General features: G+C 44.7%; 2 protein-coding genes across 5 annotated transcripts in view; both read left to right on the top strand.

The window, feature by feature from the left end:
* Window positions 1-5104, top strand: part of mapkapk5 (MAPK activated protein kinase 5) — a 37332-nt gene extending 32228 nt beyond the window's left edge. For both annotated transcript variants that reach the window (XM_006640281.3, XM_015366332.2), the window contains exons 12-14: window positions 225-340; window positions 1311-1415; window positions 1643-5104. In XM_006640281.3, the coding sequence (XP_006640344.1) occupies window positions 225-340; window positions 1311-1415; window positions 1643-1737 (316 nt within the window). In that variant the 3' untranslated portion in view covers window positions 1738-5104. The remainder of the gene's footprint in view (window positions 1-224; window positions 341-1310; window positions 1416-1642) is intronic.
* A 669-nt stretch (window positions 5105-5773) lies between these two features.
* Window positions 5774-26878, top strand: brap (BRCA1 associated protein). 3 transcript variants are annotated; one of them, XM_069182267.1, is made up of 12 exons: window positions 5774-6044; window positions 9774-9935; window positions 10051-10264; window positions 11845-12034; window positions 13939-14052; window positions 14647-14795; window positions 16156-16231; window positions 17406-17544; window positions 18127-18236; window positions 18728-18817; window positions 20160-20263; window positions 22065-26878. In XM_069182267.1, the coding sequence occupies exons 1-12, from the start codon at window positions 5966-5968 to the stop codon at window positions 22417-22419; spliced, it is 1782 nt and encodes a 593-aa protein (XP_069038368.1). In that variant the 5' UTR covers window positions 5774-5965; the 3' UTR covers window positions 22420-26878. The 3 variants fall into 3 exon arrangements, with proteins under 3 accessions (XP_069038368.1, XP_069038370.1, XP_069038369.1); XM_069182269.1 differs by lacking the exon at window positions 5774-6044 and adding an exon at window positions 6079-6421; XM_069182268.1 differs by lacking the exon at window positions 5774-6044 and adding an exon at window positions 7167-7479.
* Window positions 26879-27594: the final 716 nt, after the last annotated feature.

The following is a 27594-nucleotide window of genomic DNA, read 5'->3' as shown; positions in this document are numbered from 1 at the left end:
CAAGTCCATTGAAGGGGAGCCCGATACGGCGCAGGTTTACTGTACGCGTCTCGTGACATCAGCCCCTGTGAGCAGCAGCCTGCGGGGGAGACGTGCAGGTGTGATGGGGAGCTCTGGGGCGGCGAGCAAGCTTTGACTTGAGCACCTTCTCCAGCGGGATGCGATTTTGAGAAACTGCGCTTTCTTCAGCGCCGTTTGGTCATGAGCCCACAATTGCCTTTCAGCACGAGGCCGAAAGACAGTTTCTTCATCCACGACCCGGAGAACGGAGGGGAGGACTCTAACGTGGCCCTGGAGAAGCTGCGGGACGTGATCGCCCAGTGCATTCTTCCACAGGCAGGTGAGGAAGGGCCCGGAGGCACGGCTCTCCCGATCCGTCCGCTACGCTTACCCCATCGCTGAGGCGGTCAGTCTGGTCCTCTGGGTTTCATTCACCCTCGGCTTTCAGTTACTTCAAACAGTATTGCAAACAAGAGAAAGCCTTTCAGCCCATTTAGTCTGTTGAAGCCCATTGATTCAGAATCCTGCCATTTCTTTCAGGATTCCTCAGAGCTAGGTTAAACAATATAGCTAAGGACTTTGTTCCAGACCCCCGAGACTCTGTATAAAGAAGCGTTTCCTGTATTCTGTCCCTAGTGCTCCATAAATATTTCACTTGGTCCATACTGTGTATTGTTTTTGGCCTTGACCGTTTCCCCTTGGTAGACATGGTCTGTACTTTTATGGATTTTTGACTTCCTGAATCAAAGACTCACCTGGTCTTCTGGTCTGAGATGAGGTCTGCTCAAAAAATGAGTCTTGTTGTTTTCCCTCTTCTGCCTGTAGAGCAATAATGAATAATGTTGTAGTATTCTGACCAAACACTCTATAGTGTCATAATTAATTTAGGAGTATGGAGTATTATGAGTAGTATTATGTTTTCACTTTGACATTACATAGTGTTATAGAGTGTTTTATGTCGATCAATGACAAGAAAATCCCAATTAAATACATTAAGATTCCATATTGTAACAATGAATTGCTAAAAGGTCCAACGGCAGTGAATACTTTTGATAGATTTTGTACCTCCTCTTTCTTTTAGGCTTAACACAGTGCTCTCCGAGTGAGCTGCAGTAAACACTGAGTCTACAGTGAGCTGTAGTCTACAGTGCTAAACTATATCCAGCAGGAGCCACTACTGACAAATTCTGCTGATATTGTTCTGGATTGTTAGCAGGGCTGCCCTGAGCGGCACATCCAGTTTGGAACACGTTCCCTGTTCCTTCTGAGAAGAGGTAGTTAGTGTCTTCGGTCTCTGGTGTTGCCTGCAGGAGAGAACGAGGATGAGAAGCTGAACGAGGTGATGCACGAAGCCTGGCGCTTCAACCGGGAATGTAAACTCCTGAGGGACGGGCTGCAGGGCCTCAGCTGGAACGGTAATGTTCTGCTTCCGATGCTGTGCTCTTTGATTTCGAATCCTACCGCTTTGTGACAAATCACACAAGATAAGATATGTATTATTGGCCATATACAATTTCTTTTAGTAGGAATTTTGTCTTTTTGCATACCCCAACTTGAGCTCTGACCCCCAGCTTCTCTCCCTGTCTGTGTGTACAGCAAGCCGGAGGAATGGGGCAAACCTGACTCTTCTTTTGTGTTTCAGGGAGGACTTTCTCAGACAAGGTGGATCGCTTGAAGCTGGCTGAAATAGTGAAACAGGTCATAGAGGAAAAAACAAATTTGCAGGACTCTCAATAGCAAGTGCTGTTATTTTTTATTTTCCCTTTATTTTGTTTTGTATAACTGTTCTTAAAATAACTTGTAAAGAGTAATTTTTATGTAAATGAAGTACAAGACTTGAGGAATTTTTTTCAGACTTGCTTGGAAATTACTGTACAGCTGCAGATAAAAACAAAGGACTTGTTGGTACTGTAATATTTTTTACAATTAACAATGGAGTACGTAGCGTAACAAAGCCTATATTTTCATTTCGCAAAAAAAAAGAAAAAGACAAAAAATGAGTACCCAGTGGAAGGGAATTCATACATTTTAAAGCTGCTTGTCAGGAATGTCAGTAGTGGTGCTTATTATTTTATTTTTGATTTTATGAATGCTCTTTATTTATTTAAAAAGTCCTTTACTTGCTACCACGAGCATCCACAGCCTGACACTTGGATCATAAAAAGTCCCACAGTTTGTAAACTGGCCTCCCTGCAGTTTCTTCCTTTTAGTCTGTGTGATTGTCTTTTTGATTTTTTAAATGTGTTTCATTTGCACCTCATCTTGCTTAAATTAAGCATTTTAAGTTAAGCATTTTCTACAGAGAACTGGATGACATTGAGGGCTTCTCCACTGACATCTGCTACAGGAGTTTGAATTGGGCACAGGTTCTTGTGCTTCATTGCAACTTAAGTCATGAAAAAAACTTGTGGGGTGCAGGGCACACAGAACCCAAGGGACTCCAAAATTATTGGTTGCACTAATGCTGCAGTTTTCAAAATGGTGTACCCATGCAGATTCTCTTTAATTCTGTTGTTGGGGTCCTTCTGTGGCCTCTGAAGATGCTTGAGTAACAACCAGTTTGGCTCCCTGCATGCTTTAGGTTCCTCCCTACTGTACCACTCTGGAAACACTGCATGTTCTCTGGCAAAGCTCCAGGAGCTGTGGTTGTGGCCAAAGCAGCCTTGGCCCAGCTGAAGCTCACCCACCTCCGCCAGTATGAGCCCATGACACAGCTCAACCAGGCTGAGTCTGCTTGAGAGGTCTCAGGCTCGCAAGGGGTATTTTAAAAAAGATCTACTTAATGTTCCCGAAGCTTGCTCTACTCTGGGGATCACAGTTGGGAATCCTAGCTTTGGAGGCCTTCCCATGCTCTCATACAGTCAGACTATTCCCGCTGGAAGAGTCCCAGAGTCTGGGGATCAGAGCTGACGGTGCCAGGCAGTGCCAATCGGCAAAACCATCAAGCTCAGCAGGATTGTCTGATTCCCACAGAGCCCAGGAACCATAAACAGGCAACCGTTTCACGCCACTGTTGGAAGACAGTTAACAGAGTGCAAGAGCATGAACTAGGCAGCTCTGTTTGTTCTGTGATAGCGCCTCCTTCTGGGCATCTGTGTTGAATTGGATGGAGCTGCAACTGTCCTGCACCTGGGGCTGGGGCTGGGGCTCTGCAGCTTCCATGTGGGAACTGCGGTCATGAGAAGTACAGTATGTGTCCTAACGGGACACAGCTCTGTGGATGGAGCTCTTTGGCTGTTGCTAAAGCACAGCAGGGTGTCAAACTGTAGGCAAGTCAGCATCTCTGAGCCAAGGCAGAAATTACAGGAATTTGATTTCATTCCACTATCTTCTTGATTGATCTTGTATATTTCATTTTATTCTTATCTACAGTTTTGTAATCAATTTCAAGACATGATGAAGACACCTTCTGATCCTGCATGGTTTTGTCCGATAGATATCGCAATATATAGCACTTTGCTCCATATGGTGGAGGGGTGTCAGTCTGAACAGGCATGCTAGGCCAGTGTCGTACTCAGTGGGTCTTTCGACATCATAATCTCCCCAGTCCTGTTTTCAGGATTGGAAACCCATAAGAAAGCTGCTAATTTATGTCCCATTTTGAGGTGGTTTAGTTTTCTGAACTAATTACTCCCCCTGTGGAGAAAAATACAGTAAGTGAAATATGGAGGGGAAAATTCCTGTCTGTATCTGTTCACAACATGTGTAAGAATAGGCAGGCTAATACTGTAGCATTTTCTTATAGTTCCTGATCTATTACATTGACTACATTGACTTTCGCAATTGACTGACATTGTGAAAAATACATTTTGTTTTAAGAGTATTTTAAAACCTGGATCTCCGCTTTGTTTTTACAGGGACAAATGCAATAGCCAGATTGCTTTTTTATTGTGTTCCTTCCAGGCATATATTAAATAAACAGGCCCTTTCAGGTGTGTCTGAGGGAGGCAATGTGGAACTGCTCTCAACCTTTCTAAGGAAAAAAATGTATTTTCCATTTCAGTATTAAAAAGATCAAATAAACAATGATTTTAGCAAACTTACACAGATATACCAGTCGATGAAAGGAGTTTTTAATGCTATTAGTTGTGTTTCTTATTGCTGTACTACATTGATTTAGAACAAGCTTTGAAGTCCATCCTGTTATACTAATTTGCTCTGGTGTGGAATGAGTACATTACTGAGGCATTTTAACAGAAGTAATGAGCAAAAACCGTGCTATTTCAGTCTTTCCATGGCAGCATTGTTCTCAGATAAGTTAAAGTTTTTAGTAGCACAAAACACTTGAGAAGATCTGCTTTCAGATGCATAAAACGAAGTAGGTGTGCAGGAAGGCCCAGCGCCGGTCCTGGAGGGTCAGTCTGTCTGCAGGGCTGCTGTCCAGCTCGGCTTAGTGGCCTAAATCAGCCTGTTAAATGCTTATTTGGACCAATTAACCAACTGCTCCCAGCTCTTAGGTGCTGAGACCTGAAAAACCTGGAGACATGGGCCACCCCCCATGAGATTAGCCACCCCCAGCAAAACTGGGTCAACTAAAGCAGCCATGGTGAAGTACCTCCCTCCAGAAGTCAACAGCGTTGCCCTCTGTTCTGACCCCTCCTCCTCTGTCCCTTTGAAAACCCTCCCACAAATGACCACAGCTTCCGACTGCCATGGGAACCCACTTGAAAATTCCCTGAAAATGTCCAGTGTTTTTCTTCGTACTCCTGGTTTTTCACAGGTCGTCTTTTAAGGGTGTAGCATAACAGCCGTGACTGGAATAAAGGAGTGTGAGCATCTCGCTTTCTCCTTTGGTGCCCGACATAAGGCTGTCCAGGGTCGCTGCAGTCTGTGTTGCCTCGGAGAAAGAGGCATGTCACAGGGCCAGAGCCAAAACACAGAGGGAGCCCAGAGAGGCATTCAGCACTTGCAGCTCTGTTTTTCACCACAAGTGGGAAAACTGTGGTTACAGTTCGGATGGAAGAAGCATGTTGGATGAATTCATTTCATGTTACTGTATTGTTCTCTCAATTGCCACTTTTGTATTTAAGTTGCATTGCAACCATCTCCTCTGGTTGTCATGAATATGCTGAATATTTATATTAAAATGATTCTTTACAGCAGTCCTCTGTGTTGTGCAGACCTTTTGATTTCCCGGGGATAATGTGGTTCCACAGGTGCAGCGTGGAGAGAGACTTTGTGTTTGTGTTCAGTGGGTCACGGTGAGATTTTACATGATTTTCTCTGCAGCCATTTGGAAGTTATCTGGATTCTTTGGATGTTGACGTCTGCGAACATTGGCCCTCTCATATGAGTGTGTGTGCACTGTGATGGACTGGCGTCCTGTCCAGAGTAAAGTGGATAAAGTGGTTAGAAAAGGGATGGGATGGAAAGAAAAAAATGAAAATGCAACTTGAGAAGAAGATGCTTTCCTGGAAAGGTGCTGTTAAAAAAACTTTCTGATGGCTGTACTTTAAATAGATTTTATTTTTACATTTTATATATGGTTGGCTAGTATTGAATCTGCATCTTCTGAGACTAGAATTTGCTTTGGTTCAAAGTATAACTCACATGGTAAGATAAAAGTGAATTCAGTGGTGGAGAAGCATCTTAATACAGAAGCCTGAAATGCTGCACTTAGGCCGACTGACCTGCAACTGGATTGAGACTGTTCTTTATCGGGGATATGTGCCATCAGTGAAACGCTTCAAGCGGCCCTGGGCATGTACCTCTCGGATTTTGAGCGCTGCGCCTTTAAGGGCGTGACGTACTGCAGCCGCGTTGACCCGGAAAGAGTTGGGACGAGGTGGGCGGTCGTGTGGGTTACGTCAGTGTTGTTTTGACGAGTGTTGGAAGAGTCTTGTGTCGCTGTACTTCGTCTGGGGAAGGGCTTTTCAGTCCTGTTTTGTGTCGGTTATTTTTTTTTTTTATTTCCCGTATTGTTTTTTTTTCCCGTCTGGGTTTGGGAGGTATTCACCTTTAACATATGAGTGTGTCGTTGGTGGTGATCCGTCTGGAGCTTGCGGACGACTCACGGCTGCCAGAAGGTTTCCAGTACTGCGCTGGTGAGCGTCTCTCCCGCATTCTCGTCCGCGAAGCCTGCGCTCCCACCGACACGTCGTGCGTGGCGGGGAGACGGGGGAGCGACACGCCGGGCAAGTCGCTGCCAGCCACTGGCACGTCTTCGTGAAACTCAGGGCAGTGCAAGTCGCCGTGCCGTGCACTGTTCCTAAGCAACAGACGGCTCAGGACTTCAATTACAAATCGCCGGGACCAGATCATGTAATTTTACTGCAGGCTGGTGTTTTCTAGACCATGCACGGAGTCCTTCGGACCCTGGAATACTGCATATGAAAACTGCAGTTTGCAGTGACGAATGAGCTTTGGCTTGATGATGGATCCCGCACCAGCGAGCTGTAGCTGCTCGCACGGCAGGTTTAAGGTCGTCTAGGGCTTTTTAGTCATCTTGAAAGTGCTGTTATGGTTTTTTTTAGAGCCTCTCTAGGGAAGCTTCGCGGGTTTGGTGTCTATTTTTCTGCTTCTCGTTCATGAGCGGTGTGCTCATGAGTGACAATATACGTGGCTTTTAAGTTTCCCTGAGTTGCTTGTTCATCTGTCCTTCCGGATCTGAGAACGAGAGAGTTAATGATTTGGTTCCAGGTTCCTGAATCTGGAATGTCAAGCAGTGGTTTGGCTGTCGACAGATCCCACTGATTCTGGAACACAGATAATACGTTTTACATGGCGAGCGGTAATTTATGTTGCCACTGTGCAGGTATTGAGCAGCTGTCATCGGGATATTCGTGTATGTCTGTAGCGCAGACATTAAAAAATGAATTAGCTTTTCTTAGCTGGGTTTCTAACAGGAGGTCAGAAAATCATCACTTCTTGAAGACCTGGAACAATGTAGTCATGATCCATTAAGAAGGTGGCTTGTTAAATTAAGTAATTTAGAGGACATTAAGTTTTTGTTTGAGTTAAGTTAAACTAATTTGTTTAAATGAAGTTCCATTAAACACATTATTCATCAGTGTATTACACATATTCTTCTAAAGTAAAAGATTTCAGGACCTTTTATATGACTGAAATGATGGATGCAGTCCAGTTCTATGACCAAGTGGATGGTTTGGGGTGACATAATTAAAGTTTTTTTTAAACTGCACAGTATTAAGTGTATAGAGACATTTATGAGCTGTAACAGACTGCTGCGTGTAGAACTTGTTGGCTGAATGATCATGCTAAAACCACATACCACTGCGCGTCTTAAAAGATTGGTTCTGCTGCCCCATACAGTTAACGCACGTGGCAGCGTGTGATTGAGTGATTGGCATGCTTGGTGTTGTATTGCCATTTTTGCTCCACCTGTGAATAACGATGCACTCCGAAAGTGCTCAGACCAGCGTTGTCTGAATTTCCATCCGTCCATTTTCTCACCACACCATCTAATTCGGTGCGGAGGGGAGCCGGAGTCTGTCCCAGCAAGCAACTGGCAGAACGCAGGTACAGCCTGGGTGGGACGCCAGGGCAGACAGCTACACTCACACCAGGGCCAATTTTCCCAGAAGCCAAATAACCTACCAGTATGTCTTGGGACTGTGGGTGGAGACCCGCACAAACACGGAAAGAACATACAAACTCCACGCAAATAACGCTCCAGGTCCAGAAGTGAACCCATCTCGCCAGCGCTGAGAGGCAGCAGTGCTAGCCACTGCATCACCTTGCCACCTTGTCTGAATGATTTTTCCCAGTGCTGTGTCTCGGGGTTGTATTATCTTCTGATTTTCTTTCCGTCTGAGCTTTCTCGTTCTTCATTGAAAAACCTGTTTCGAGTCTAGATGTTTTCTTGCTTCCAGCTTTTAAGTCATGGGGGATTTCGTGGTGAAGTTGCACTTCTCAGCAAGAACATAAGGAAGAAAAGGAGGCCAACTGGTGCATCTCGTTCTTTTGGGTGTCAGAAGCTTAATGATCCAAGAATGCCATTAAACTACTGGTTTAGGATTCCACAGAAAACTCCAGAATAGTGTCGCTATACATGCAGCTGGGTGATCTTTGTCTCTGTGAGCTTCTAGCTATATTATATGTATCTTGACATTTAAATCTTTTCTTATCTGAGACTTGAAAGGATAGTACACAGGTTTTCACAGTGAGAATTCTAAATGTAAGTCGTGTACGTAAAAATACAGAATCTTTTAACTGACAGTTTAATAGTAGCCAAATAGTTAATCATTTTTTAAAAGCATTTGTAATGAGGCTCAACCAGGAGTCAGAGCAGCTCTGGAGCTGGAACTGGGGTCGCTGATCAGCTCTGGGGTTCCTGACCTACAGAAGTCTTCATTTGTAAAAAGAAATACTTTAGTGTTTGTGTTATGGAGTGAGGTGGGCAGAGAAGTGATTTCTGCCTTACTATGCCTAAAAGTCAATAAATAAAATGATTAAATTACGTAGTCAACATATAATTGTCAAATCAATAGTCAGCTAAACAAATCAGTAGTCAGCCCTTAACAAGTTAAATATTGGAATGTAATTTACGAGACTTTAAAATAAATGGAATTTAAAAGGCTCCCTGTTAGTTAAAGGATCATACAGCTGTGCAGTCTAGCTGTCTATGAGCACATGACTTCTGCAATTCCCACTTTCTGCTTTGGGCCACAACCCCGTGGCTGCTTGGCTTCTGTCTGTGACCCCTGTCCTGGTCCCTGTTCTCGTCTTTCTGACCTCTGTCTTTTGTAGTGTAGTGACCAACACAAAATTAAGCTAATTGCTTGTCGGGTTAAGGTTCCAATTAAGAAACTGAGAGCAGAGCTGTATGGAAGCCCTGGAGGTTTTAGTCTTAGGATTGGAATAGGGAGGTTCTGGTCCAGTATGTTCGGCAGTACTCTTCCAGGACTCACGGAGAGTTATTATCAAGCTACTATTTTATACATCTGACGTGCTTTAAAAAGTCTACTTGTCCCTGTGGTCATGCTTTCTGGTGGAACCTTGGTCGCGCTTTCTTGGCATTTTCTTGCTTTTTTTCTCAGAAGGACTGATGTCCAGTGGAAATGTGTACAACGTTGTACATCAGTAACTCGTTGTGCACATAATGTTATGTTTAATAGGGAGCAAAGACATTTTTTGATTGGCGGCGGTGAGACAGTGCTCTTTCGGATAACCAAGTAACTGTCTGACTGTAGAGCACAAAGATCAGCATGCTTGGAGTCTTTTCAGTCCCAGGGTTAATATCGACAGCTGAGAGAGAAAATAACCATCATCTCTGCACCAGAGAGCATCTGGAAGAATTGTAGTGATGTGAGAATGAATCACCTCTGGCACAAGAACACCTAAATCTAATCCAAGTTGGCTGTGAGGGTTCAGATAATTCCCTGCACAACAAAGAGCTACTTGATCGTGTTAGTTCACAATGCTTTCCTCACGCGGCAGCCAGTTCAGTTTGATAAGACTTCTCTTTTACTTTATTTGTTATTGAAAAAGCAATTCTGGCATCTCAAATGGAAGTAATTTTTTGGTTGAATGTGGTCTGGAATCGTGTGAAATGTCTCAATCTCTCTTTTTGTATCTGGACCCTTTTTTAAGTCTCCATGTAGCGGAACCTCATCATTTCCAGAACGTGTGCACGCTTCTGTGAATTGTACCTATGACACAGCAGTGTTCATCCCTCACAAAGCACGTGGATCTGCTGCAAATGAGCGTTATTGTGTGGTGCCCTGCTGAAAGGAAAGCTCCACCTGCTTGTTTGTCGTGCCGTAGCTGCAGGATCATCATATTTAATTCATATTCCCCCTCTCTGCACGCAGCTGGCGACATGTCGGATGATGAAATCAAAGAGGAGGCGCTGGGATCGGCCAAGGCCTGTCTGAGTGGGAAAAGCACCCTGGAGAAAACAGCAATTATACACCAGCATCTTGGGGGCAGGGTCATGTCGGACATGGTCATTGAAACCATCAGCCCCGGCCAAGGTAGGGATTTCGGGATCTCTGAATATCGGGTGAATGTCTGGAAGGAGCACCTTTTTCCTCTCTCCGGGCAGGGACTTTTGTGATGCCCATGTTTGTTTGTTTTTTAACCTTTCAGATCAGAGTGATCCTGGGAGTGCGCCGAACTCCAGGGACGCGGAGGGCAACTCGCAGGAAAGTCCCGGCACTTCCGAAAAAAGCAAGACCGGGAAGGAGGCTGCGGGACAGGTCCCAGACTCTCCTTCCAAACAGCTGCCCGATCAGATTTCCTTCTTCAGCGGGAATCCTTCTGTCGAGATTGTCCATGGTATCATGCATCTTTACAAAACCAAGTAAGTGGTGGGCTTTCAGTTCTGCTTTTGCAAAATCCCCTTTGACCAGCGTTGTCCTATACGAGTCGCATGTGCAAACATCACTAGTTCTGTCAGCAGTTTTAGCAGAGTCGTGATCTGGACGTGATAAGCAGCATTAGAAGATGAATGTTTTAAAGTCAGTTTTGAAGAGAAAGGAGCTGGCATGTGAATTATATAACAATCAAGGAGAACTTGTGCTCTAGGATATAGAACAGATTAAAGTCGTTTTCAGGGGACCCTAAGCCTTTTGTCTTTGCACAACTCTTGATTTTTTTGCTTGATAAGTTTCTGTGAATCATCTGCTTCAGTGTAGAACCATCAAAGAACATATCCAGTGCACAAGCGAATAAGAGTGATTTCAGAAAGAGCCTTGGTTTAAGAGATATTTAAAGAGTCCCATTCAGTAGTTCTCTTTACCACATTGACCACTGTGGTGCTGACCTCAGATGTCCTCAGAATCAAATTATAATGAATAAAATACTGTCAGTGTAATTTTAGAATTTGCTTTTTATATCTAAGTAACCTATTTTGTTTGTTTCATGGAGAAGCAGGCGTAGTTGATATGGAGGAGTTGAAAGAGCCCTTTGTCACTAATATCTAGAAAACCTCACTGAGCAAGAGTTTGGGCAGGAATTTTGGCAGATGTGTCTATATTCATTACAACTTCTGGAAGAGATTTTGATATTCAGCTGTGCCATCTAGTGTACAGAAACCTAATCTCCAAACTTCCCGGCCAGTATAGTCAGTGAAAGCCTTACTGGTATGCACTCGTCTGCTAAAAATAGAACATTCAAGCTGCACACTCTTGAGTTTATTCATTATCATTTTATGCCAAATTATAGTTATCTTTCATGCATTCTAGTTAACACAAAAGACATGTACCATTAAGTACTAAAGTACCTTCCTTCAAGATTAACTCTTCAAATATGATTTCGTACACTAACCCACAAATCCTCTTGACTGTCAGTAAGTAAAATCTCAAGTCTTCTATGACTGTCACCTAGGAACCACAGCCTGCACCAGGATTATAAATTTTATAAACATACAAGAACAAGGCTGAAGTTTGGATGAGCAGTCTTTTTATCAGTCACATTTATAGACAGGTCTATGATCATCTTCAGTTGCTGGCTGGTGTGTTAGTAACCAAATAACGGTTATGGCCGATGCAAACAGTAAGAACTTCCTATTATTTTGACTTTGAATAGACTTTTCTTATTATTTTGGTCAGCAAGTGTGTATTGCAAGATTAAATATCATTGATATCAGGTTAACAGGCAGGTTGAAAAGCCTTTTGTTTTGTGATCTCCTGACATTTATTGGAGTTTATTAGCAGCGGAGACCAGGGTGGAGAAGCATGTGGGAATTGGGACCCCTAACTGGAAGAGTGTAGTTTCAGGTCCTGGGTGGAGCTGTGCTGTTTTTCCCTTGAAGAAGATGCTTCAGTATAATGTCCAGCTTTATCAAAGGGTATAGACTAAATCACTTTGGGTAAAAGTGTCAGCTCACTAATTCAATTTCTCTGCATCCCTCGGGTTAATCATGTGCTCTCTGGCTCGTAGTAAGATGACGTCCCTGACAGAACACGTCCGCCGCAGTGCCATGCTCTGTATTCTTGCTGTCCCTGCCGCCATGACAAGCCACGACCTCATGAAGTTTGTAGCTCCCTTCAACGAAGTCATGGAGCACATGAAGATCATCCGAGACTCCACGCCCAACCAGTACATGGTCCTGCTCAAGTTCAGTTCCCAGGTAGATGGTGGAGCACTGACATGTCCTGCTATCCTGCTAAAAAATAGGAAAATCTGTTCTGAAAAGGGTGGAATTGTATTTTTTTTGCCCGCTGATCAAACAGTTTTGATTATTTACATCTTGACCATTTTTTTTAAATTTGGAATAGACAGTTATTTTATATGATACCCACCCAATTTGGATTACTTGTGCCGAGATGTATAGATGTGATGGAAACAGTGCAGACAGGCTCCTCTGAGCTGAGCTGAGCACATACAGGTGGGTCTGTGCCCAGTAGGAGAGGGGCATGTCCGTCGCTGGAGTCGCTGAAAGGCCGCAGGTCTCCCAAGGTGACACAGGGGGGCGCTGTTTCACTGGGAGACAAGAGAGCACTAGATGCCTAATCCCACCTCAAGCCCCAGCAGTCACATGTGCTTCCTGTGTTAAACATAGAGAACATAAGAAAAGCCTTTCTAAGTAAAAAAAACTAAACGGGCGTGGGGAAATGTGCAGTATTTTCCAGAATCCCTCTCCTTGCTCAGTCTTGGCCACAGATGGTGTATATATTGTACAAACACAGGTTGTGGGTCTGTTGTGCCTGTATGACTTTGAAAGCCTCACACAGTGCTGCTCCCTTTGTGGCAGTTACATAGTGTTTCTATAAGGTTTTCTGTCACATGACGTGCCTTTAAACATACCTTTGGACAATTGTCTCCCAGTTAAGAGCAGTCAGTGTGTGCTAACTGATGAGAAATGTGTGATTTTTCACAGAAATGCTCAGCTGCTGTGTGTTCTGCCTCATCAGTCCTTCAAGGGCACTACAAGATGTTGATCACTAATCAATCCATTTGTTTCACATTTGAATCCTGCAATTTTCCAGTTGATACACATTATCATTAGGTGTTTATTTTCATCTTTTGCAGCACCAGATATCTGTATAATATTCTTTTCAGCAGAATGAAATTTGACGGAGTATTAAATATAATATATAGTCTGAATATAGTATTAGAGTATTACAGGCTAACATATTCAGAATTATGGGTTATAAAGATAAAATCATCCTGTACCCAGAGAACAATGAATGAATGTGCCAAATTAGGGTCTAGTGAAGACAAAATGATTGCTGATTGCATGTTGTATCAGTACTGGGGCACAAGGGCTTGGAAATCAAACATCAGTTTGATTAAAACCCCCCTATTCTGTGTCAGATCGCTGTGTTGCATTAAATTCTTCGTGCTGTATAAGAGAATATCCTTGTTTTAAAGCCATTACTGTCTCTTAGTCTTTACCAACAATTTTAATTTTTAATGTAAAAAAAAAATGGATGACAAGATGGCACAGTAGTTAGCATTGCTGCTTCTTATCCCTGGGGCATGGGTTCACTTCTGAACCTGGGGTGCGATCTGTGTGGAGTTTGCATGTTCTCTCTGTGTTCTCGTGGCTTTCCTCTGGGTGGTCCAGTTATCTCCCGCAGTCCAGAGACATGCTGGGAGGTTAATAGGCTTCTGGGATAATTGGCCCTGGTGCGTGTGTCTGTGTCTGTGTGCCCGGCGATGAACTGGCGTCCCGTCCAGGGTGTATCTTCCCTTGTGCCCATTGCTGAATAGGGTCTGGCTCCTATGTGACCCTGAATTGGTTAAAGCTGTTAGAAAATGGATGGATTGAAGAAACGAAACAAAAACAAAAGAGGATTGTTTTACATGGATTTGTATTTTTAAAATTAATTTGACGTTTAAGCCATGAACATTATGCAGCACGAGTTTCATGCAGACAGCTGAGACATTTCCCAGCCTGTAAGTGAGCAGTCCGATACGCTGTCATAAATGATCTCTGCAGTGCTTCCTAATAGTCTCTCTGTTCTTTGCCAGTGTGGCTATTTCCACTGCGGCACTAGTCAATTTTTAATTATGCTTTTCCTTTTACAGGCGGATGCAGACAGCTTTTACACGAACTGTAACGGGCGCCAGTTCAACTCCATTGAGGATGCGGTCTGCCAGCTGGTCTATGTGGAGAGGGCAGAAGTCATTAAATCTGAAGAGGTACCTACCTTGGCAGCACAGCAGCTGGCTTAACCCTGGCTGGGGCTGGCGAGTGACATGACCCAGGTTTGAACTCGCAGTGTCTGGGACAAAGAGCTCCTCCCAGATGCAGTGGCTGAGCCACGTCACAGCCCTGGGCGTTAAATTTTTATATGGCCCTAATATGATCTCTTGTTTTTGGAATCGATATGCAGCACGTTTTGAAAGAGGAATGGAGAGTTCTATTGAAATGACTCCAAATGATAATGTCTTTGAAAATTTTATTATTGACAACAAATAATTATTTGTGGATAGAATTACAATAAGGAAACAGAGGTAAAATATGTATTCATGATATAGATCAGCGCAGTAGTTTTACATTTGTACAAATTAAAAATGTCCAGAATATAGTAATAATACAATTCAAAAATGCGATATACTGCTAACCCTGTAAAAGTAAATATGAATTCATATGAATTAGTCCCTCCTGCATGTTTGAATACAACCCAGTGAAGGGAGGACATAGGTTTCACCTCCATCACCAGTGTCCAAGGCCCCTCAAAATATGGTGACTTAACGCAGGACTCCAGCAGAGCCTTTGTTCTCTTCCTCCAGGGAGCCAGCCTGCCTGTTATGGACCTGACGGAGCTCCCCAAGTGCACGGTGTGCCTGGAGCGCATGGACGAGTCCGTGAACGGTGTGCTGACCACACTCTGCAACCACAGCTTCCACAGCCAGTGCCTGCAGCTCTGGGAGGACACTACGTGAGTGTGCCCCGCCCCGCTCCCCCCCGCCCCGCCCTGCCCCGCCTCGCCCCGCCAACTACACTTCTGCCCAGAGCTGATCTCCTTGCCCACACTGCCTAGTCTGTTAAATACCTTGATCATCTGAGTGAGCTGTAGGTTTTGCTGGACCTTTATCTAAAATATTGTTAGTGGTTTCTTTGGGATCAATACTAAATACTGAAAAAATATATTAGGGTTCTCAGTTATGCATCTTGTTTTCATCCGGGTTTGCTGACTTTGAATATTTCTCATCTGTTCAGTCCATCTATCATCGGATCACGGCTAGACATTGACCAGATTAGTACCTTCCTTGAAACGCAAGTTCACCGTTCAACATGATAACGACCCAAAGCACATGGCCAAAGCTACAGTGCAGTGCAGTGGCCCAATCTAAATCCAGTCGAAAATATATGGCATGACTTGAAGATTGCTGACCATCAGGGCTCCACAAGGAACTTGACAGTTTTGTAAAGACAAATGATCTAAAAATGACAAGTCTAGGTGTGTAAAGCTGGTAGAGACCTGTCCCAACAGACTCGTAGCTGTAATCACTGCCAAAGGTGCTTCCACCAAGTATTAACTCACAGGAGTGGAGACTCATCCAATTATGATATTTCAGTTTTGTGTTTTTAATATAGAATATTTTCACATTAGAAACATTTTTCCCTTTAAAAGTAAGACGTATGGTGTGTAGATAAGAGGAAACTTCCTCATTTAAATACATTACATTGTGGAAGAAAGTTCAAGGGGGTGTGGACTTTCTATAGGCGCTGTATTTGTTTCCTTAACTGTAAGCAGATACCAAGCAGTCTGCAGTATTTTGTGCAGTGTAATGCCCAGTTTGTGGAGTTTTCAAATGATTTTGCATAGTACTGTGTGTAAAGTAGTGCTCTTCGGTTCTAGCAAGAAGAAAAATGTATTACCCTGACTACAAACCCTTTTAAGGTGGTGGGAGAACCAGAGCCTATCCCGACAAGCAGCGGGCGCAAGGCAGGGTGCCAGTCCACTGCAGGCCACACACAGACGCACACATGCTAATACCAGGACTGTTTTCCCAGGAACCAGATAACCTACCACTATGTCTTCGGACTGTGGGTGGAAACCAGAGCACCTGCTAAAAACCCTTGAGAACATGGAGAGGATTTACAGCATCCCGGGTCCTGAATGAACCCAGGGCCCCTGTGCGCCAGTGCTTACCACTGTGCCATTGTGCCGCCCAGAGATAAACGATCTGCAGAAGCTGGGATATCCTGTCAGCACGGATGGTGCAGCCTGTTGAGAGGAGTCTGCAATGGTTGGAGTAGAATCTGTGTAATTAACATCACTGTTGTTTTCCCAGGTGCCCTGTGTGTAGGTACTGCCAGACTCCTGAGCCAGTGGAAGAGAACAAATGTTTCGAGTGTGGCGTTCAGGAGGTACGGTAAATAAAAATTGCAAGATAAAAAGCATCAATAAAATAATATTTGACCAATTGTTGCTTTTTTCTAGATGCACATTTAGGTTTTTAGGTAATTGCACTTGCCATGTGGGATTAAAACATGTGTTTCCCTACAGGAAGGCCCCTAAGTCTTTAGATCACACCCAGCGCAGTAAAGAGCTCACAGATTATTGAGAAAGATTATTGCAGTGATTTGTCTGAGTCTGTTTGTTTTTGACCTTCTTATAATCCCTGGATATTTCGTTTGTTCACGAGCTATTAGCTGTCTGTGCGTTGAGTGTTACAACAAGATCTACAGCAGGAGGGTGTTCACAGTCTTCAGACATCTATGCATAATGTAGTTCTGCAGCTGTCTGAAGTATGGAAAGTAACAGAATACCTGTTTTACCAAGGGAAAAAAAAACTATTTTCAACTCTTTGAAGAATGATAGACTATTCTCATGTATTATTGATGTACATAAGAGTTCCACTTGGTGAATCTTGGTGAACAAGGCCTCCATTATGAGTTCAGTTTGGACTGAAGGCCAAGGAAATCCGATTCGGATTTGGGCTCTGCTGTTCATGGATCGTGAATCCTCAGGTGTTCAGTGAGGCGGAATTGTACTGAGCACTGCTGAGGTCAGCTGGCTCCGTCTGGCTTTCTGTGCAGCGGCTGACTGACTGTTTCGGTCCTTCGCGCTGATGCCAAGCCCCGCTCGTCATGCTGTGGGCTTGTGCACGTTTCCTTCATCTCTGCTCCGGGCTGTTAGCGCTGCGCCAACATGATGGTCCGTCCTTTTTATCTGTCATGGCGCCTTCCACAGCCCCTTGCCACAGAGTGCTTTGCAGATCTCCGCAGCAGTTGACCCTGTGGACACGGCCGACAGGAATAACTCCTGTTGGTCCCGGGTCCAACAGTAGCCGCCCGTTTCAGGCTGAAAGGTGATGGAAAAACAAATGAGGGAATTTTCATAAAGTTGTGGTTTTTGTTCATTTGATATCATGAATAAACCGTGAAAGACTAACCGCAAAATAAAGATGCAGTGAGTTTAATATAAGCACATTCACACTCTTCCCAAGTGTGAGGGTTACTTACCTGAATGGACTGAATACACCCCCTGTCATCTGGAGGGGACGCTAGTTGTGTTTGACTTTGTCGCGTCTCCCTCCAGAACCTGTGGATCTGTCTGATCTGCGGGCACATCGGCTGTGGGCGCTACGTCAGCAGACACGCCTACAAGCACTTCGAAGAGACGCAGCACACCTACGCCATGCAGCTGACCAATCACAGGGTGTGGGACTATGCTGGAGGTAAAAAGACCAGGAGCTTTCTACTGCAGAACTCTTGTGTATTAAAATCACTCTAAGAGGCTCTTTGTGAGCAGCATTATATATTCAAACCTATCAAATTGAAATCAACCGCCTTGACATACAGTAGAAACATTCAAGGTTTGACATGACTGTAGCAAAGGCAATTTTTTTGTATGAAAATAGTCTTATTACGTATTTAAAAGGTAGCCCAGGTATTGTTAATCGTTTTATGAAGCTTAGCAAATTATGCCGAGCGCTTATAAAGGTAAATGGCTTATTCAGGTAACTAGTTAATTTACAGTTTATAATCGTGTTTTTTTCTTTGTTGAATGTGTTTTGTTACCTGTGACACATTTTAGAGATGCACTTCAGGGTTTTATTAAATGATCCATTTCCTCTCTTTTCAAGACCCAACAAAAATGTTCCTTTAACTTGTTTCTGACAATCCTTACAGTTCAGGCACTGTTCTGGACATTTTCTTTGAGCTTTTTACAGTGCAGTAATGTCCTGATTGGGGAAAAAAAACAACAGGGCCATCAGTAAAGTATTTTTTCCCATTATTTCCATTATTATGTTTTCTAGATAACTATGTTCACCGCCTTGTCGCCAGTAAGACAGATGGGAAGATTGTCCAGTATGAATGTGAGGGAGACATCTGCCAGGATGAAAAAATTGATGCTCTGCAGCTGGAGGTAATTTTAAAAACAAATATTTGGACTTGGCAGTTGTTTCCTTTTTATGCCATGTGTGGTATGCCAAGATACTGATGCCTGGGGGGGCAGAGTTGTTTGATGGACTTCATACCATCTCAGACTGGGATGACTTGGGTGCCAGGTGACTCCCAGTCAGTCCACTGGTAACACAACCCAGGCACAGGCACCTGTGTCTGTCTGAGCTGTAGGAAGGGTCCTTTTCTGTTAAAATTTCCCCTTAACTGCCTGAGCCTCGTGGGAGCCCATGCTGCTGGTACCGTTGACCATTAAGGGTGCTCAGACTGTCTCGATCGGCCTCATCTCACCTGCGACTGCAGCAGAGATTCCCAAAACCTGTGGCCTTGGGGCTTAAACACGTTAACAGTTATTTCAGATAACTTTTCCAGGAAAATAAGGGAATTCTCAGGTACCACGAGGGAGCATTGGTGGATCTGATGAGTCAACCACAGCTGGTTTTGTTTTTTCTCTAGTATTCCTACTTGCTGACAAGTCAACTGGACTCTCAGAGAATTTATTGGGAAAATAAAATTGTTCACTTGGAGAAAGATACTGCAGAGGAGGTAAGAATCCCAGACATTTATTTTTTTTAATATCTGTTTTGTTACGTTGCTGCTTAGAGTGTAAATCTCTCATCTTCACTTCATCCCTTTCTTCTTGTTTCTTATGAATTAAGTAAATTTATTTTTCAGACAGGGGTCTTGCTCATTTTTGTGCCCTTGTGTATTCTGTCTGTCAGTCTTCAAGTTTGTGTAGTTAAAGGCCAGTCTGACATTGAGTTTACATTTAGCAACTGAACGCGAGATGCCCTGATACTGGACTGTCCTTTATCGACACTCCTAGGCTTCAAGAAATGTTTCAGTGAATGTAGAATATTGAGAGTCCTGGAAATCTGCATGTGGCCAGCAGGTGGCATTTTTATCCCTGGAGGAAGTTGTTAATTATTACTAGCCCTTATCTTTTCACCCTTTATGGCCTGAATTTTTGTTTTTGTGTAAACAAAGAAAGAAGGGCACATACATGGTAGGTCACTATTCAGTTCTGGCTCTTTGAAAGTTTAACTCTGGCCAGCGTCCACCTTGATTCTGCAGTCGAATGTCACTGAAACTCTTCCCTTCCTCCTCTCCGAAACCCTAATTCCGAGTTCATAGACTTGTTTTCTACTGGTGGACCTTTCAGGTGAAATTTCTCTGTTCTCTGTTCTCTGGTTTATACTTAATGACTTCTGACTGACTGCACACGTTTGTGGATACTTTGAGTCTGTATCAAAAAGAATCAGTGTTCTGACTATCCATGAAGAACCTACATGAAAGAGATTTTAGTATTGTTTCCATGATGTAATAAGGGAATGAATATAAGATAACACATTCCTGATTCTGTTTCTAAGCATACATGTGCAGTTACATTTCAGGAAATTCCTCCAATGTAAATCAAGGATTTCTGAATAATACGTCACAAATAAATGCAGTGATCAAAACTCTGTGTCTATGAGATTTAGTGTAACAGCATAGGCAAGAGAAAATTTTGTATTTAGCCATGTGTGTCATCCACAGTCTGGGTTAATCAGGTTAGCTGATATAGCCGTAAAACAAGCTGGCTAGCAAATGTGTCAGATTGATGTATAAAACACCTCAAGATTATGAAACCCTTGAGAGCAATGTCCAGTTCTTCCTGAATTAATGCTTTTCAGAATTATTCATACAGATGAAATAAGAATCCAACACCAGAGTTTCATGAATAACACATTTCCATTAATGTTGTTTTCCTCCTGAGCCTGATTTTTTTCATATGCTGCTTTTTCATGACTGTGAATTTCCTGGTTGACATTCTTGGTTTTTGTTACACTGTTTAGTTTGTGCAAGAGATGGGCAGTGATGTTGCAATTTAATCTGTTTGTATTTACAGATCAACAACATGAAGGCTAAATTTAAGGAAACTATTGAGAAGTGTGACAGTCTGGAACAGAAGCTGAGTGAGCTCACAAAAGAAAAACAGTCTTTGGAGAAGAAGTAAGATTCTGTTCAGCTTCAAAACCTCCTATTTGTGATTAACATACGTTGTGAACCATACATACTATATATTGTAGGACATTATGCGACAGTATAGGGATGGACTTGTTTATATGCAAATGTGGCTATTTGTGAGGTTTCAGTGCAGAGACCATGTCGATTGTATAGCCATTTCAATATTAAGCCTTGGTGCTGCCTGAATTTTCCAACCCTATCAGTAGTATATTCAGATCCATTTGATAATCGCCCATTTTTTAAAAGATTTTTTTTCCTCCAAGTCATGTTATCTCCGCCTCTTGTGATCCAGAACAGTTGACAAAGCTTACATTAATTAGCCTTTTTTGGTGATCAACTCTTAGAAAGTCTGGAATCTTGAGTGTTCCCTGTAGCAAGTAGCAAGAAGAGTTATTTTATTTATAATATTCAATACTGCAGCTGTTGAAAACCACATGGCCTGTGGATACAAGGATACGATGTGAAAGTTCTGCTGTGGGGTAGATTGTAGGTAAAAAGGACTGTATATTTTTTTTTGCAAAAATAAATGTTATTACAACTCTAAAGTATATATGATTACCAGCCATGGTTTCAATTGTTAATTAGTGGTGTGAAAACATTCTACTCTGGCCTCCCAAGCCCTATTTACTATTTACTATAGTGACTCCTTCTACTCACTATTTTTGATAGCCCATCGACTGGGGGGACCTGCTTGCCCCTTGCCTCCTGCCTGGGCCTGGAACTGAAAGCCCCGTTGTTCACAGGAGCAGGTTCAGTCAGGATGGTTTGTTTGTCCTTGGCCTTTGTGGAAGGCCCACAGTCCTTTCCATCTCTCCTTCTCGCCTCCACCTGCAGACGTCTCTTTTCGTCCCCCCCAGGTCTGCAAGGACTCCCCCCCCCAGCTCCCTGACTCCCTGCTCTGTGTTGTGTAAAGTAAGGGAACCCCTCCTGTTCCAAAGTCCCTTTTTCATCACTGACTCCAGTAGCCAGAGCAGATACTGTGTCCTTTTGGCCCAATCCAGGCGGTGCCAACCCCATCACTGCTCTCTGATAGGTGTCAGCACTGTGTTCACTCCCAGAAGGGGGGCAATGGGGTCCAGTCTCCCCCACACTGCCTTGGTGGAAGCTCGTCCCCAGAACACGTGCTCCTGTATCTCCTCTGCTGGGCACGAGTCCCGGGGGCAGTGTGGGCTTCTGGTTGGCGAATGTCTGTAGAGGACCTGTCTCATTGCAAATCTCTTAACCCGTTTATCTGAGGGTAAGATCATCTTGATGAGACTATCGTGCACGCCCCCCCCCATCCCCCACACACTAGATCTGACAGTGACAGAGAGGAGGGAGGGATGCGAAAGGATGAATCTTGGGAAGGGGGTGTTCCTAAGCCGTGTTGGGATCGATCAGGAATGGGCAGAGAGCTCTCCAGCTTTGGCGTAGAACTGCTGCCGTCTCTTATGTCTCCGTTTTACAGTGTTAAGGTTACCATTTCAACATCCCAGTCCTGCTGAGGTTTCATAATGGCGTCTCCTTTGCAGTGAGTGGTGGGGGGGATATGTCAAGCTCCACACGGGTGAGGTGCTCAGGATCTTTTCCTGACTTACCGCTGGCTTCTCTCCTCCTACGCCCTCACCTGTCAGCCCAGAGACACCCTGTCACGCCACGAATGAAGAATTTATTAGGTGTTTAGCTTGTGAGTTTAGAAATATGCAGTGCATTTTTTCCATGTGTCCTTGCGGGGCTGCTTTAAAGATGGCGGCCTCGGACCTGGCGCCCTCTCCCTCACCGCGCGCTCCCGGCTGTGTGTTGGCAGGTGCGCGCAGCTCAACGGCCGGCTGGCGAAGCTCGGGGGCGAGCTGCGGGAGGAGGCGGAGATGAACAAGTGCCTGCGGGCCAACCAGGCGCAGCTGCAGGCGCAGCTGCGAGAGGAGGAGCGGCGCGTGCGCGAGCTGGCCGAGCACAAGGACGGCCGCATCGCCGAGCTGCAGGAGCAGCTGCGCGACGTCATGTTCTACCTGGAGACCCAGCGGCAGATCAGCCAGATGCCGGCGGAGGCGCGGCAGGAGATCCAGGAGGGGCAGATCAACATCGCGTCCGCGCCCGCCCCCAGCCCGGGCAACACCGGCAGGCTGGCCGGCCGGAAAGGCCGGGGGAAGAGGGGCAAGTAAAAGAGCCGAACGCGAGAGACTGCGGAACCAGAATCGGCGTGGGCAATCGGGGCCGTGTTGTCTCGTACGAGCGTGTTGAACTGGAGGCAGGACGCCAGCGGCGGAGTGAAGCGGGGGCCACAGCCAGACCGTGGCTGGAGAGACCAGGAAGAGCTGTGGATAATCCGCTTTTTCCTGGGGCCTTTCTCCGAGGAGATGCTGACAAGCCGGATCAGATTGGTTTTTCCACATTATACTTTCCCTTCCCTGTGATCTCGGTGTAGCTTTATCTCTTTTTTTTTTTTTGCTCTTCCCGCAAAAGATGTTTCTGGAGCAGGCACATCGTCCTTAACGTGTCCTTGTCGAAGTCTGCGTCAAAACCATAGCAATGTCCTAGTACCCATTTACATAATGACTTTGATGTCTGTTTTCTTTTTGATTGATTCAAAGTCAAGCTTTACACTGATATTTATTCGCTATTAATGTGTAGAAAACATATTTCTAGATCTTTGGACATTAGAAAATCGTAACAAAGGAATCCATTTGACCCATCATACTTTCCCCTATTTGATCCAAATGCAATTTGATTGACTTGACTATTGCTGGAAAAGCCATGATACTCTTCATGGATTGCCGTTTTGTCCCATATACCATTATAATGAAATCAATGTAGTTTTTAAAATAACTGTCAACGTTATCCAGTGTTTTTTTAACATTTTTTCTTTCAGCATCTGATATCGGGGCCCAGATCTGGCGACTTGATGTTTTTTTCTTTTAGGTGTAAATGTTTTTTCAGCAGCACACGCAGGACACACACTGATTCTTCCTGGGTGCTAAACTAAAGCACACTCCACTGCTTCTGCACTGGAAAAGTTTTCTTCCTTTTGCAAACATCTCAGTCTAGGCTGCTTTCAGTTTTGAATGAAGTAGAATATCTATGTTTAGTGATGGTATTTAAGTGCATTACTATTGCTAATGGCACCCAAAATCACCTTCAGGGGTTTCTAAACTACACTGCCCTCCCTCTTAGCAACACAGGTGTGTAGGCAGGAAACTGTGGACACATTGTTCAATATTGTCAACTGCTGTATAGCTCTGTGGCTACTGCTGGTGAATGGTGCTGTTACAATTTTGAATTTTTTGACACAAAGACCTGGCTCAGGCCGAGGGGAGAATTTATTACTTTACATGAAAAAGAGCACCCACACTATATTCGCAGTACTGTCAGGACCACTCTGTATGAAGCACAGAACCTGGTTTAGCTGGTGCTTGCAGCACTGCAGTTCAAGGGTAATGAAGGGATACACTGCAAGCTATGCATTATAGATTAATAATCTTTTTGGTAATATAAAGTGATAGCAGATACAGTATAATATGGACATGCCTCAGTGTCATTGATCGTCAGGCAAGTCATCAGAAAGTGCCATACCACACCAAGGGCAGGTTTCTGGGCAGCTACGTTTACTACACACGCAAGATTATTTTCGAGATCTCTGATGAATTGTCACAGATTATGTAGAAAATGTATGCTTAGGAGTTAGTTTGGAACTTTTTGTTGGCTCTTCTGCTGTCAGTGGCACCTCTTTAATATACTCACAGTTGTTACCAATAGCACCTGTACATTAGATGACGTTTCATTTTTACCCCAAAATTATTCAACTGGAATGTGCAATTTGCATTATAGACTCACTCCTCCTGTTGTTTCTGTCATCCTTTCCAGTGCCATGTGTGTGTTTCGGCACCACTGTAACATTGTGCTGCAGTTGTATTATACTTGTCACGGCTGCAGATTGAAATTTGGAAAGGCTTGTTGCATGTTGTTTTTTTGACCATCCCGAAGTGAGCACTTTGCAAAAGGGTTTTTACCCTTGGGCTAGCAGGACGGGATATTCCTCTTTTGGCCACAGATTGGGTTCCTCATCTCATACAAAGAGAAGCATGAATAACGGAAGGCTCCTGCATTGTATTTACTTGACATCCTTGTCTAGGTACTAGGGCGGCCCGTGTTTGTTCAGAACCGCTCTCAAGTGGAGCGTAGGATCTGGTGCCCGACCCGTACGGCTGTCCGGCCGAACCCGGGTCACGCGTGGCAGCGCGAGGACGTTCGCCACAGGTCTTCATCAGAGCGCGACGTAGATTTCCCTTCTCCCCGGTCAAGGAATGACGGCCTACACCTGCAAAAAAAAACCACTCCCCGCCCAGCGTTACGCTCCCTCTTGAAAATGTATTTCCGAAATGACGGAATGTATAGCGTCGGGTATTTTTTGGGCCGTACTCATTTCAGTTATATAGTTCAAACCTGTTGAAAGAGTACTGCTCTCTCTGCGCTGTCTTGTGAAAAGCACGTTTGTCTTGATTTTCTCAACAGTGGGGGTGGCCTCTCTGGGGCATTGCTGTGTTTTACATACTATATTCTGCAGGAGTCCACATTTATTTCCCAAATATGACTAGATCCTGTTTACCTACATCTCCTGCTTACAATGGCCACCTTCCCTGGGTCATCCGAGTCACTTTCTGGTCTAAAGAAATCAAAAGGCAAGAGTTATTAAGACCTTTTTTTCTTTCTTTCTAATATTCCCTTACATTTTCTCAGTTTTGTTTCTCAGGTTCCCTGCCATGGTGTTTATACAGGCTCTCTTAGTTCAGATGGGGTTTTGCTTTCGAGTTCGGGTGGTGGGGATGAGGGGTGTGCCGGGGGGCTCCCAGGCAGCGTGGACACCCCCGGCACTGGAAACCTGAGCCCCAGCTCAAAGCAGAGCAGAGGGGCCAGCAGAGCACCCCTCCGCCATCGCTGGGGTTGGGGCTAGCTTTCTTACCAGCGCCCCGCCAGGTCAGAGCACCTCCGCGCCGCTGCGCAGCACCAGCTCCCCGGCCGGGCGCTGGGGAGGAGGCAGGAGCGAGGAGCCCGTCTGGCCCTCCTCGTCCTCCCTGGGCTGGACTGGAGGTGGGGTCCGAGTGTAGAGCTAATTCGCCCTTTATAACGAGTACATTTGAATTCTTATTCACGCCTGTACTCTCAGCGTACAGACGGGTAAAGAGAACAATACTGTTTCTATTTAAGCCAGTACTACAAAATAATAATAATAATAATAATTAATAATTGCTTACACTTATATAGCGCTTTTCTGGACACTCCACTCAAAGCGCTTTACAGGTAATGGGGACTCCCCTCCACCACCACCAATGTGCAGCATCCACCTGGATGATGCGACGGCAGCCATAGTGCGCCAGAACGCTCACCACACATCAGCTATCTGTGGGGAGGAGAGCAGAGTAATGAAGCCAATTCATAGAGGGGGATTATTAGGAGGCCATGATTAGTAAGGGCCAATTGGAAATTTGGCCAGGACACCGGGGTTACACCCCTACTCTTTACGAGAAGAGCCCTGGGATTTTTAATGACCACAGAGAGTCAGGACCTCGGTTTTACGTCTCATCCGAAGGACGGCGCCTGTTTACAGTATAGTGTCCCCATCACTATACTGGGGCATTAGGACCCACATGGACCACAGGGTGAGCGCCCCCTGCTGGCCCCACTAACACCCCTTCCAGCAGCAACCTTAGTTTTTCCCAGGAGGTCTCCCATCCAGGTACTGACCAGGCTCACACCTGCTTAGCTTCAGTGGGTTGCCAGTTGTGAGTTGCAGGGTGATATGGCTGCTGGCAAAAGAGAGTATCTTCCAGTATACAGTAAGATACAACACACAGTATAGAAAACAATATACAATTTACAGTCTTGTATGCAGTGTAAAAAAATACAACATTCTACTGTAGGCGGTAATTGATAGCAGTCAGTCTGCATTTAGCTGTTAGTTAGCCTGAGTACTGTGGGCCCAAGCCAGATGCTTGGAAATCTGCAACCCTAAGATACAAAGCAAAGGTTCCCAATCCTGGTCCTAGAGGCCCACACACCTGGTTTTCATTCCAGCTGCATTTAATTACTTAATTGAAGGCTTAATTGAATTAAATAAGGTGCTTGATTGGAATGTTTGCGGTGCTCTCTAGACTCAAGAGTTTGGAATTTGATTTGAGTTAGGAAATGCAGTAGTTAAAAGGCTACCTCCCACAGGGTAACATCTGACAACAGCCACACAGTTCAGATTAATCCTGTGTGATGAAGTCCATTACAAATCCAATCATGTAACTGACGACGAGGATGAAAGAACAACCCCCAGGACCGAGGCTGGGAACCGCTGGTGTTAAGAAGCTCCAAAGTGTGTGTGTTTAAACTTAAAAATGACCGATATGTGTGTGTGTGTGTGTACAGGGAGGAAGGGGGCAAAATCCGTTTGTACGTGTCGCAGCGCACAGCGTTCCTAATTACTGAGGACACTGACATGGTGCAGATTGTACTAAGGCATCAACCTGGTGGCCTTCACACGACGGGTGTAACAGAGCACACATTGTGAACAGCTGTTCCCTGGTTTTTTTGGGGGAAGTGTGGAAATAAACTTTTCAAGAGTGTGGTGTGTCGTTTTAACCTGTCTGGCTATTTTTATTTTAAATGCAGTGTAGTGTGGCACATTACAGTCCCCGAACAAGTCGACAAAGGAATGTGTGGTTGTGTGATGTGAAGACGGCTACGGTACACCCCCCTCTCTGATTTTACACCAGTAAGAAAGGTATGGAAATGAGGAGAGGCTGCCCCCCCGGCCTCAGTACAAGCATCTCATCTGCAAGAAAAGGCTGAATGAGATCCTTGGATTGATTCATCCAATCAGCCCTTAAGCCCTTTGTATAAGTACCCTCTTCTACCCTCGCCTTTCCCGTTAGGTGTATTTTCATTTCTTCTACCACCTGCTTGTGAGACCCTGCCCCCATCTGCATTAAATGTGTCTGCCCAGATACAAACTGTCCCTAAGTGCTTTTTGAAATGTTATTTGCTGCTTCTTCAAATGAGGGTTAAACTCTTAACCCAGCTGGACCAAACACTAGCCCACCTCTGGCTCTCACAGCTTCTGTATCCCGGCAACACTCGCCAAGAAGGGGCGGGCCACTGTTAACGCCCCATCTGTTTTTGCCCACGTTGCTGTATTAGAAAGTACGAGTTGGCTCTTGTCAAAACGGCACCGTCAATAAGCCACATGCGACATGCTGATGTCTTGACTCACTCCTTGAGTGTCTCTAGCTGCCCCGTGCGGCTTCACTGAGCTCTTGATGTGAATAGAGGCTCCAGCCCGCCTGGAGGTCTGGGCC

This window comes from Lepisosteus oculatus, chromosome 22 (assembly GCF_040954835.1).
Source record: "Lepisosteus oculatus isolate fLepOcu1 chromosome 22, fLepOcu1.hap2, whole genome shotgun sequence".
Lineage (NCBI taxonomy): Eukaryota > Metazoa > Chordata > Actinopteri > Semionotiformes > Lepisosteidae > Lepisosteus > Lepisosteus oculatus.
This window is presented reverse-complemented; position numbering and strand designations above follow the sequence as displayed.